The following is a 13,220-nucleotide window of genomic DNA, read 5'->3' on the forward strand; positions in this document are numbered from 1 at the left end:
TGGTTGAAGGATGGTGAGCAATTCCTTGTGCATCGCTTGTGATATATATATATATATACATATATATGTGTCATAATTATTATCCTTTTCTTTTTCTCTATCTTAGTAAACAGTTTTATCTCAGTCCATGAGTTCTACTTAGTATTTTTTTTTATTCTCTCCCGCATCCCACTGGGAAGAGAGGGAGCGAGTGAATGATTGTGTGGTGCTGAGCCACCAGCTTGGTTAAACCATAACAGTCATTCTGGTGCCCAGTGTGGGGCTTGGGCCAGGCCTCTGGGGTATGCGAAGTCACACTGCTTGCACTGAGTAAGAGGGGAAGAAGTAGCAACACAGACAAGGGAGAGGGAAATAAGTGGCAAGCAAGATGCTACATAATATAGTTCCATGAGAAAAATCTCAAAGAGCTCCATAAATAGGCCAGAAACTAACATTGTGACTACCACAGAGTCCTGTATTAACTTGATCTGCTGTTATCTCAGCCCTTCAAGCCCCATGTGCTGTACTGGGTGGCAATGCTGCTCATGGTAGGGGGGTTGGAACTAGGTGATCTTTAAGGTCCTTTCCAACCCAAACCATTCTATGATTCTGTGGAATACAATTAGTATGTTTGTGTGAAGTATTTATTTTGAGATACTTGCTTATATACAGGAGCACAATCCCCTACTGCACAACAAAAGCTCACCCAGTAAGCCTGATCTGAAAAGTTCTTTATTTTCTAAAGGTAAACTTTTTTTTGTTGTCAATGAGTGAAGGGAAAAAAAGGATAAAATTCTAGGAGACAAATGTGAGCAATTATGTGAGGCAAAATGTTGATTGTCTTCCCAGCAACTTCTGATTGCATTGATCGTTTTTAATACGTCATAACGTCATAATGTATCTTTGATTACGTATCAGCATGTGTGCTGATGATGCTTTTGTAATTCTCTGTTAGTCCAGTGAACAATTATGACATTAATTACTCAGTTTTTCCATAGTGCTTTTTGCATAAATGCAGAGGCATATTCAAATTGAAGGAAATCCGATTGAACTTGGCAAGCAGTTGCTGGTTTAAATTTGTTCAAAGTAAACAATTGAAAAGAAGATTCAAAAGTAGTCTTCAGTAATGTTGCAAGTCTTCTCTATTTCTCTAAAGTTAGCATAAAAAGACTTTGGATTGGCGATAACAGTTCCATGTGCTTGGATGTTGGGTTTGGATTTGAAAGTTTTTGAAGATTGTTTCCAAAAGCCCTGGATCAATCTTTTTGAAGGTGATACTGAGTTAAAGATTAATAGCAAAAGAGAGGGAAATACAGGGTGGTGGTGAGGGGGAAATGTAAACTATAATGTCTTGCAGGCTTGGATTACTGGCCTTTAGAGGTTAATTTGTAACAAAGAATTGTATGAAGTGTTGATTTTAATGACGTACTTAACTTTGTTTGCAAGCAAGTTTTAAGCCTTCCTTCTTTCCCCCTCTGCAGAATGCCTTTAAAAGTTGAAATCTGTATTAGTGAAAAAATGCTAAAAACAGTCCTTGGTTCACCTGATCAATATGATTCACCACAATAACCCTGTTTTCTTTTTTAGAGCAAGATAATGCAGAATATCAAGTTTTTGGGTGTTTAGACGTTCTATAATGATGCTCAAGCCAATAGTGCGGAACTGTACCAGCTGACCTTTTGTAGATTTGAGAACTGACTGTCTTTCAGCATGCTCTTGCTGGAGGAATGGCCTAGGAATATTTACATGGTATAGCACTGAAAGAAAGTGGCCTGGATTCCCTGTGTGTAATGTTAACTTTCTAGAATCATAGAATTAGCTAGGTTGGAAAAGGCCTACAAGATCATCCAGTCCAACCATCCACCTACCACCAATAACCCCACTAAACCATGTCTCTCAACACTATATCTAAATGTTTCTTGAACACCTCCAGGGACGGTGACTCAACCACCTCCCTGGGCAGCCCATTCCAGCGCCTGACCACTCTTTCAGAAAAGTAGTGTTTCCTAATGTCCAACCTAAATCTCCCCTGGTGCAACTTGAGGCCATAGAAGTTTGATGTCTGACCTAAGCTATCCCTACTCTAATTAATGGAAAGTGATGTGTATGTCCAGTTAGCTAGAACAGATGACTCCACCAAAATAGGACAGATGGAAAATAGTAGATGAGAGAAATACTTTGCTTCTCTGCGTCTTTCATATGCTCTTAATATGAATCATTAGATGTGAAAATTCCCTTCCTCGGGTCTTGCAGGTCAAGGCACTAATAATTCTGTCCCACTAACTTATAAGGACATTGTGCCTATTGTCCAAATAACTGCAATTTCAGAGTACTTTGCCATGAAAACAGGAGTTTCTAAATTGTGGAAGCACTGGGTCTGAGCACTGCAGGCATTCTGTTGCAAAAATCTGGAAGTTGTGCTTGTTCTGAGAATGGCTCCTGGGTCATTCTGTGTTTTAGGTAGGTTTGTCTTGCACTGGGCCCAGTGCTGATATTTTGAATGTTCCTGTGCTCCTGTCTGGCTGGGCAGCCCAGGAAGTTAGCTGGTTTGGCAGAGGCCCCCATCTTAAACAACACTGGTAATTAATTTGAAGTAGTGGCTATTGGATACAATATGAATATCTGAATGCACTTTCAGATTCATTGCTTCAATTGAAATGATGCTAAAATGTAAGACAGCAAATAATAGAGCTGCAGACTTTTCATCTTCATCTAAACTGGGTCAGAACAATTTGGAAAGCTATTTATTTATTTTTTTAGTGTACACTGACTGAGCTAAAGATGCAGGTAGGCTAGATTATTTCCCCACCCTAATCCTAGCCTGATACTTTTGGCCATTTTCTCTATATTCATCTATAAAGAAAAATAAAATCTTTGAGTTGGATGAATAGCATGTTGATTTCTAATTTTTCAAAGGCATTATCTATGGAAATAAGGCTGAAAACAAGCAATATGCTTTTTTTTGTACTTTTAAAGGTAATTTTTTTTCTTTAAACATGATTACATCTTTGGCAAAGTAAGAGTCTACTTTATCTAGGTTTCTTTTTTACTGCCTACAGTGGTTGTGTAATATGTATCGAACCTCCTCCCTGTGTGAACTTTAGTAATAAAAACAAACAGAAAGGTGCCTGCTGGATGGGTGCACTGTATTATTACACACTTTTCTTTGTAATGTTTTTGATTCAGTTGGCTTAGTATACTTTTATGTAAAGTAAAAAAAAAAAAAAAGTGCAGGATTGAGAGGAAGTAAGCTAGGCAGAGAAAGGAAGTGATTGTTGCTGTCTCTGTACTGGAACACTGTGGCTGAAGAGTGAAATTCAGGCCCCCCTGAGCAGGTTGGACTTTGAATTCACTGTGCAAGGAATGAGTTTTTCCAGGTCAGTTAACGTCTCGCTTTTGAAGCCTATGTTTTCCTCACGAGAGAAAACAATACAGGGGAAAAAAAGGAAGAGGGTAGTTTCTCAGCAACCCAGAAGTGAATCATGCTGCCAGAATCATGATGAGGAGTTAAAGCCCTCCAAGCTCTATATTGGTGGTGTTTCTCTGACAATTGTGACTACATTCAATTTTTTCAGCATCTCTTTGAGAAATAAATCAGACAGATATTATAGTTTATCTGCTTGTTCTGCATATAACTGAGTTGTGATACAGCAGGGCAAATGAAAAGAAATTCCCTCATGTTTTGCCTTTCTTGAAGAGAATTTTTTCCTTAGTCTCTGGTGATTCTAGAAAGTGAAATCCTTTGTCAGAACAAGAAGCAGCCAAACAAGACCCTGCACTCAAACCCTTGTATGGCATATTACTTATGCAGATAAAAAGAACCATATGAGATTTAGGCACAAAGGTGGATGCAGTAAATTGTGTTTTCTTAAATTAATGGGAGATATACTAAATTTTTTTTCCAAAATCAATTGATTTACATAGGTGAAATACATGCTATGGTTAAAACTGGTATTAATTACAAAATACAAAGCATGAGGTGACTAACGCAACTTCACCTGCACTTGAGTAATGTATTTCCTTTAACTAGACAGAACTTTAAAAAGTTATGTACCTGCGTTCCGTTCTGTTTGTGATGTGTGAGAAAGCTCCTTTTTTTCCCCACTCCCTTTTTTGCTTCTTTGCATGTTTTATTGTAATTCCTAGAATTTCCTGTTTCAAAAAAACAGCAAAAAAACCTATACCAACATTAAGTGAAACTAGCTGAACTTTACTGGGTTCCTTTGTTTGTAGGGGTGCTTATCAAGTTTGAAAATCAGTGTTGGATTTAAGTGTTCATTTTTTTTAAATTTTTTGAGGGAAAAGATATCACCTTTAAAGTGGCTATTGGAAATTTTTAAAGTCATATCTGATTTTTCTCATTCTTAATTATAGTGCTATTTTTTTTCTGTAATTTTTTTTCTAGAAGACTGGTTTGGAGAGATTTAGAGCTACCTGACTTCCTCTATGAAAATAAGTCAGTTATAACATTGCAGAGAAGATAGTGTGGTGAAGTTTCAGAGCTCCTCACTTCCTCATGCTGATGGATGAAGCTATTTGATATCACTAAGTACAGTGATAGCATTCTTGCCTTTGGGCTGTGAGACAGTGATGGTTTGAGAGTCTGTGAAGAGGGCTTCTCTGTTACTTTACTAAGGTTTCCTGCAGACTTCAACTCAGGAATGACTTCTCTGGAGCTGTAGGACTTCTGGAGGATTTTTATCCAGAATAAAGACGGCAGTGTAAGTTTGGCTACTTTGACACATGGAATCCTTGCTTCAGAGCAGCTGCCTTCTGGGTGCTGGCAGACTGAACTACTGAACGCCAATTTTTTTTTTATGTTTCTGCAGACTGTTGGAAGCAGAAAATCAATTATTGTTGTGTACAAGAAGAAATGTGTTTATTTCCCTCTGAACTGCTGGCATGGTGAGGTTATGGAAGTAGCATTGCTCAAGTGCTGGGGAGTGAAGTGGGAAGAGGCCAGAACAACGAGGTCCTGCACTAGCATCTTGTGATGGCAGCATTATTACCTGGTAACATTTAGAACTGAAACCTGCTACTGCTGAATTACCCATCCACAGTCCAAGCTCATTACTTTGTTCTTTTCCTGCTTGTGTTAATGAATGTGACTTTCCAATGTCATATGTGTGGGGATACAAATTATGGAGATACTGTGTGTACCCTCGTGAATAGGATGGGAGGAAGAAGTAATTGGAAGCTGTATTGTGACTGGCAGTGTAGGCATTTATAACATTAGCAGCAATCTACCAGAATGCAGTTCACCAAAATAAAGTGACATTTAACTGACTAAAGAAAAGATTAGGTAGGGACATACATGTACAATTCCATATCTGCAGTTTGCTTCTGAGATATAAGTCTCATGCCAGATTAATCTGCCTTTGAAAGTGATTGTTACTTTTCTAGATGTTATCAGTCTAGATTGCAGTGTCGGTTTCACATTTCAAGGTTTTTCTTCTAAATGTGCTTGCAAAGTTTGTTTTAGGAGAATGAAAAATACTTCTTAGGAGAACTGAAAAGGTAGATGGACACAGAAGTCACCTGCAAGCAACCAAGAAATGAAACATGAAGTTGACTGAAAAAAAACTGTGTCTGAATTTGCACTCCTAGCCATCAGTCACTTCTGAACATCTGTTGCATGCCAAAGGCACTTACTTGAATTCAACTTCTTCACTAGACAAGCCTTTGGTCTGAGGTGAACGTGCTGAGCTACAGCCAGATTTCACTTCTGTTTGTACTTCCTCTATTAAATTATCTGAAACAATCTGAGCCAATATGAAGCCACTTTTTGTGATTAATCTGTGCTAGGTATAACTGTGTTATAATGACATAAAATTATCTACTGTGTATATTACATAGCCACGGTCATGGATGTAGAACAAGTAGTACTGTTATGCCAAACACGCAAAATAACCTTTGCTTTAGCATTCTGTAACTTTGTCAGACAAGCTAATGTTGTATAGGAGAGAGAAAGGGAATTAATGGGTTTTTAAATTTTTGTTTTTGTATGTTTGTTTTTGTACTTTGCAACTATCCTGGTTCCTTACCAGTCAAACATATTCCTAGGTATGAGCCCGTGCTCTCCCTGTCTGAAATGCTCACATCTTGTTCCCTTTATTTGTAGTCAGGAAGTAGATAGCACCACTTAATTTTAAAGACAGTCTGTCCTTGCCTAGTAAGAACAGACACTTTCACTTTCTTTCCTTTTTTTTTCCCCTCTGTTCCTGTTTTGCTCTTTTTTTTTGTCCAGTCTCCAGAGTATTTTAGTTTGCTATGAATCCCAGAAGTTTACACTTTTCTATCATTAATTCTCTTTTTGCTAGAGAGGTGAAGAATCATTCTTCTTTTCTGTAGTGCTCAGCTTATTTTTCCTTTATATCCTTGGATTTAGTTTACTTTTCCTTAATTTTACCCCAATAATCTAATGAGTTTGCAGAGAAAATGGGATTAATCCTTGCCTTCTGAATTATCCTTGCTTCCTTTCTCTCATCCTAGCCCATCTTCTTCCTTCATCGTTGACAGCTGCACAATTTTCATTTGGCATACAGAGTCGTTGAGATTGTGGAGTCTGATTTCAGTCTGCTTCCTTATTTAATAAAGTAGTACTGTCCTCTCCCACTGGGAAACATTTTTCTGTCTGACTGTATTCATGCTGCCTTTCTGCCTTGACTATCATGACCTCTTTATTCACTTGTCTCCATCTCTTCCATTACCAAAAACCTGTGACTAAAGATCTTTGTTTCCTCCAATGCATAACAAGTCTACATGTTCTCCAAATCTCCACCTGGATGCCTGGTTCCCTTGCATAAAATGTTAGTTCACTATTTAGGTGCACCAAAACTCTTCTTTCTTTAGTCCCAGTTTACTGCTCCTTTCTGTCTCTCTTCTTTTGCAGCAAAATAAGGGGAGGCGGGGAGGAAGTACGATTACTTTTAGCCTAAAACATTTTATCTTATGATAAAATATCAGGCTTCACTGTCTGCTAGTACTGAAGTAGAAGCCAATAACAAAGCCAACTATGTATGTACTTGCGTTTAACTAGAGAGTGGTACTGTGCATTGTTAACAAAGATAGACATGCTGGCATTTTGGAAAGAGTACACAAAATCAGATTTTTTTCCCATGTGTCTTGCATCTTTTTATTCCTTTGTCCCTCCTGTTTTACCTCACTGCCTGGCTAATTCAGGCTAAGAGCTCTAGGTCAGGATAACTTGAGTTTCCTTGCTTGCAAAAGCCTTGATACTGCAGTGTATTTTAAATAAAGAAGTGTATTTTACTTGTTGTCCCCCAAGTACTGGAAGCTGAGGCAAGGTTTAGAATATCAAAGTTTTTATAAGAGTTTTCATGACTATCCGTACTGTTGTAGTGGAATGCTTTGAACTTACATGTTTATTGTCTTTTGAACTTTTCCCCTAAACTTTCATTATCATTTTAAAGAAAATACAGCCAAGGTGTTTTCACAGGTATAATTTTCTTTGTCAGCCAATCGTTTTAAAATAAAGAATATTCTCAGAGCTGCAGTCTCAAGCTTTAAGGAATTTTCCTTTAATATTTTCCTTTAATATTTCCTTTAATATATTAAAGTTGAATGTCAGCTAATAATCATGTAACCTGAAGGGAAAATCTTTGTGATGTGGAGTGAGTTCTGGAAAGGTCTCAAATTCATACTATGGTTTGAAAAAAAAAAAAAACCAAAAAACAAAAACCTAAAGAAAGCCTTAAAAATGCTCTAGTTTATGGTTTAATTATGTTCATTTAAAATATAGAAATCTTTAGATGACACAGACACCTACTTATATGCTTTCTTGTGTTTTTCAGTCTCTTGAGGTTCTGGAGAATTTAATTAAGAAAGTTCTCGTTTCAGTCTGAATGCTATATAGAGTTTTACAAGAATGAAAACTCTATTTCTTTTTGTGAGGATATTACTATATATTTTTTGTGTGTACTTCGATATAAATGAATAAAGACTGGTTCAGTTTGTGATGCACAATCAGCAAATTGACTCCAGTTGATTTAAACCTTTAGAAAACCAAAATGACCTTGGGGGGAGGAGGCTGTTTGATTAGATTATCTGTGGATGTAAGGCAGGGAATTTGTGAATGATAGGGGGAAGTTTGAAATGAAATGTAAGGAAAGGAAGGAATATGATAAACAAAGCTTTTGAAACTGCTGAGCTCTTCTTTTTTTCTCCAGTGCATTCAGCTCAGTGAATTAATTAGATTAAGTCACATCACCCCTGATTGCTGGAAGGATTTAGCAGAGAAGGAATTTCCACTAGTAGCTTGTGAAGCTGAATTTGGCAATTGCAGGGAACCTACAGTGGTGTGGTGCAACCATTTCCCTGATAGTTGGATAGCTGCCACAGTTTTTAGTATTTTTGTGAAATGTGGAAACATGGGTTACAGTTGGGAAGGCATATAGGAGAAAGTTGTTTATTTTTTATAGTAAGAGAAACCACTTTGGGCAACTGGTAAACAATCAAAGAAACAACCCCTCCCCCAAATACATAATGTTTCAGCACTTAACTATTTGTAGGAAGCTTCTAGAAATTCTTTTTGTGTAAACAGAGGAAGAGCCCTTGGTAGAGTTAGGAACAATTTTTATTTTTCAAAAATTCTCAGTTTCCCCTCATCTCTCCTCATTAACTTCTTAAATTCATGTCTGTTTATCAGCTCAATTCTTTGCCACACAAATTATTCCAGCTAGTTCCCGGTGACTCCTGATAATTCTCTTATGATGCCTTCCAACAATTAATCTGTTCTGGTCTGTAACCATGGCATTCTCATACATGATGCACTTTTCTCCTTCCCTGCATAGTGTTTCTGAGTCCTCCTGTCTCTAGTCCTTTTATGCCAAAGGATTCTAAATCAGTGACTTATTTCTAATTAATCCTTAATAAGGGGCTTATTCTATTTTGATCTGAGCAAATACAGTCCCATAAATCGGGCCTGAGAGATTTTCTTGAGGAGTAAAGGGATAAAGCCAGTTTCACAGTTGGTGGTGGTTTGTTTTTTTTTAACCCACAAAAACAACAGCAGAACCCCTGGCCGAATCCCGAAGACTGATTTTTTTTTTTTTAATTGGTGTTTTTTTTTTTTAACCTGTAACTAATGCCAGCTTGAATTAAACTAATGACTTGGCCTGAAAGAATTACAGTTATATCAAAGCTTATAAAATCACAGCTACTAAATGGTCTTTGAGGTCCCTTCCCCCTCAAGCCATTATATGATTCTCTGATTGTGTTTTCTTACTTCATGTAAGTTGCTCAGTGGTTCAGACACTTCTGTGTGAGGTATGCAGCATTTCTGAAGATATAGATATTATCCTATAAATCTCTCATTTTTTGCCACCCAGGAGAGTGCCATACGCAGCAAGTAATAAGAGATGCTTGAAAACAATAGACACTTACTTAAAATATTTTATCTGAAGTAGAGACCAAGCGTCCCATTTCACAATCTCTAGGTTCATTACATCAATATGTTGTGTCACAAAATGAAAAAACCTCTCCAAGGGCTGTTTTGGGATTTGGGAGAGCAGGATTCTGAATCTTACTTGAGTCAGAGAGGATGCTGGCATAAGATGCAAACGTGACTAAAACAAAAAATCTTTTTATTTCCTGGATGCTAAACAGATTTTCCAAGTTAGTGATTAGACTTAAGAGTAAGAAGAGTAATTAAAGAGTAATTGATCTTGAATGTTCCAGGAAATTTTGAGGGAATATAGTGTAGTGTTTATTATTTCTGTAAAAATTCTTAATATTCGAGGAAATAAGGGTTTATAGCTCGTTGTGATAGTTATTTATTTGGAAAGAAAATTAATGTTTATGCGTGGTTCTTGTATATCGGATATCTGATGTATCCTCTTTCTCTTTAACTGAGAAAGACTGCCCTCTTTTGGATGTAATTAGAACTGGTTTAATTGCCAAGACTACAACTACTTGAAGTTGTTCTGCTTTGTAGAAGCTGATGAATTTCCATGGTTGGCTGAGGTGGACACCGCTTTGATATCAAAATCTACGTAGCTGTGGTTATCTATGACAGTAAAAGTCAACATCTTCAGCAGAAGATTAAGTTAGTTGCATTTAAGTTTCATATCATGCTATGCATGATGTATATAGTGTGTATATATCATACTAATGAATATGTGAGATTTCATTATTTCTAAAAGTTTCCCCTTCATGTGAGACTATGCATGACCGTAACTCTAGCTTTTCTTTGTTGTTCTGTTTTATTGGTTCATTTTTTTTTCTCATTAGAGTGCTATTTAGTTACTTTTTTACTTTCTAACTTTAAAGGTCCTCTTTTCTATGTTTTGTGACCCCTTGCTCTAATAAATTGAATGCATAGTTTGTTCTTCTGCATCACAAATTGACAAAGGTAATTAAACTTAGCTGATGGGTGACAAACCAGATGCCTATGGCTTAAAAGTAAGTTTAATGAAGGAAACAGTGAAATTTGTTAAGTCAGTCCAAGGTACATTTCTAGCAAATATATACTGTAACTTGTAATTATTCGAATGGAATTTGATGAGCTCCATTAAATGGATTGATTGCTATTCATTCCTGAAGGAGCAGGTGTTCCAAACTTCCACAGAAAGGCTGTGGATTCATCCCGGAGTCTCCAGCTACCAGTTCAGAGCCTGGCACTAAAACACTTGCAGTTCTGTAGGATCATAAGTATATCTGTTTGACCGAAGTAGAAGGACTGTCTCTGTGCTTAACTATGCAAGAGAAAAAAACTTGGATTTTATACTTTAAGGCAACACAGTAACAACTCATGTCAGTATTTAGGGTTTAGAGCCTGGATGACAAGGAGGTTTCTGTTTAGTATATTCCAATGTGACTGTTTATATTGCAGTTATGTTTTAAAGACTTCATCATGGAACTAGATCATGCTGTTCTAAGAGTCTGCACATAATGTCTTCTACTCCAAGGAACATTCAGTCTAGGTATAGAATGAGATAATTGATGGATATAGACAGCATACTGATGTAACGCTACAGCATTGGTCAGTATAACAGAGAGAAACATTCCTGATCTTTTTAAAATCCAGACAGAAAAACAACCTGACATAATATTTTGACTTAAAAATGTCTGTGTTATGTGTACAATGTGCATACAATGTTATTGGAATACTTGAGTTGTATTGACAATGCCAACTAAACACAGAAAATGTAGTCACCACCTTGCTAAATCATGTGTACTTTATTGCCTTGTTAGATAAAGCTGCCCCTTGGCAGCCTTTCCCATCATCTTTGTTTTATTAATGAGTAGTTTTGCTTTGCATTTTGAAACAAGACATTCCTCTTCTGGCAGACCATGCTTTCTGAGGATGCTAATGCTGATTGTGTATGAGAAGAGTGATGACTCTCAACATGACAAGATGCGTAAGTAATTTATGAATTATAAGGCCTTTTATAGGCTATTGAGCAAGCATATCCAACTGTGTTAGAATGAGATTATCCAGTTATGTATTTTTAAAAGAAATTAATTTCTTTTTACTTGCATTTATGAAGCAGTCCACTCCAGGGTCTGTTTCATCACAAAATAGTGGCAGACAGAAATTTTGTTAGGTTGTTTCTGGTTTTCTTTTCTGTTTAGCCTTCTCAGAGATTAGAGCTTCTTTTTCATTTTGACAGTGGATATGCTGGGGAAGTGAAAACTTTTTTATACGCTTCAGTATAGCAAGTCTGTAGTTAAGAGAATAAATAGCAGTGATTATTGAGTTACTTCTTTATTTTCAAGGACAAGATTAAAGACTGTGAAATATTGTTCCTTTTGATGTTAATAGGCAAACACATACTGACTTTAGTAGGTCTAGATAGTTGTTCTGTCTGCATACTTGAGCAAATTTACGTTAGAACTTAATTTATGATAATTAACTTTATTTTCAAAGAAAATATATAAACCTTACACAACTAGTATAACGTTCTGATTTTTTTCTTTATTTGTGAAATTAATCAGGATGTTTAAAGAAAAAGCATGATTGGAGGTAGTACAGCCAAAATTCTAACTCGGCTGGGGATACCTCTGCCTTTATTTTTTAAGAGATTCTTAGGAAGTAAAAGCTTGGAAATGCTGTTGCCTAAATTAGTCAGCTTTGCTGGGGAGTTTTTCAAAGGCACATAATCTCTGCCAAAATCTTCTTGTTTATGGGAAATAGGTAGATTAGAGACATCTTGTAACAACTTTGTGTATGCAGTCCAAGAATTCCAGTACAAAATAATTTTGTTTTCTGTAGTATTTTTTCACTTGGATTTATATTAGATGTGACAGAGTAAGAAAACAAGCAGAAGACTTTATTGGAAACTTGCTTATGATTGTTTTTTGTGTCCTTTAATACAAACTGTATGCTGAGTGTTGGCTGGCCAAGCAAATGGAAGGAATATGTGGATAATCAACATTTGTTGTGATTTTCCTCCTCTTAAAATTGCATTTGAAGTATACTTTATGCAGTTTTCGTTTTTACTCTGAAAGAGAAATATGAGCAATAGCTTAATAAATAAGAGTATAAATTTATTTTACTGCCATACAACTATTCTTGACATATCTTGGAAGACGTTTCCCTTGACTTCCAGTACACTTCTGAGCCGCTCCTTACTTAGGAATTGTATGCTACATCTAGGAAAATTATTTTCTGTTAGGTCATTTCAGCTTTTACTTCTGCTTTCCATGAAGAACATCAGCATTCGTGCTTGAGGTCTGCTCTCTACTTCACTGTTTGTTACAGTGGTGTTTTCAGTCCTCTTTCTTTCCCCAGCTTTCTGAGAAGTCCAAACCAACCCTGTCCCGTCTTCTTTACCGTGCAGTGGCCAGTGTGACTTGCTGTTGATGCCTTAGCTGATTTGTCACATTCACTTTTGAAATGACCTGAAGACATTTGCAAAGTTTGGAAGAGGAGTTAGTGGCTAATGGTAGTCGCTAATAACTAACTTCTAGCAGAATGTTGTTGATTTGAATCTCTTTGGGATGAGAGAAAGGTAGAAAAAGTAAAAGTGGAATGATCCAGTATGTACTGAAATCTTGGTGCTTGAATTGTGCAATTCTAGCAGTGCACAATCCACAAGGTGAAGTGCACATAGGATGTGACTTTTTTTTTTTTTTTTTTTGCAAGATCACCCTTGCCATAAGAGCTTATGTTTCCAGAAAGGGCATTTTCAAACAGGAATATCTCAAAGCCAACCAGTTAGGTATCTGCTGTTCTTGTGAATGTTGAGTGCAAGGCATTTCAGTGCTTTTGGAAAATG

At 36.7% G+C, this 13,220-nt stretch overlaps 1 protein-coding gene across 21 annotated transcripts in view; it reads left to right on the forward strand.

Moving 5' to 3' along the window:
• The window catches only part of RGS7 (regulator of G protein signaling 7), a 271,402-nt gene that overhangs the window by 12,722 nt on the left and 245,460 nt on the right, over positions 1–13,220 (forward strand). For 12 of the 21 annotated variants that reach the window (XM_021391124.1, XM_021391140.1, XM_021391122.1 and 9 more), the window contains exons 3-5: positions 4,385–4,700; positions 4,809–4,991; positions 11,290–11,360. The exons of 4 other annotated variants lie outside the window; for them this stretch is intronic. In XM_021391124.1, coding sequence (XP_021246799.1) covers positions 11,325–11,360 — 36 coding nt within the window. In that variant the 5' untranslated portion in view covers positions 4,385–4,700; positions 4,809–4,991; positions 11,290–11,324. The remainder of the gene's footprint in view (positions 1–4,384; positions 4,701–4,808; positions 4,992–11,289; positions 11,361–13,220) is intronic. 5 more of the 21 variants (XM_021391127.1, XM_021391125.1, XM_021391123.1 and 2 more) reach the window with 4 other exon arrangements.

This window comes from Numida meleagris, chromosome 3 (genome assembly GCF_002078875.1).
Source record: "Numida meleagris isolate 19003 breed g44 Domestic line chromosome 3, NumMel1.0, whole genome shotgun sequence".
In the NCBI taxonomy this organism is placed as follows: Eukaryota; Metazoa; Chordata; class Aves; order Galliformes; family Numididae; genus Numida; species Numida meleagris.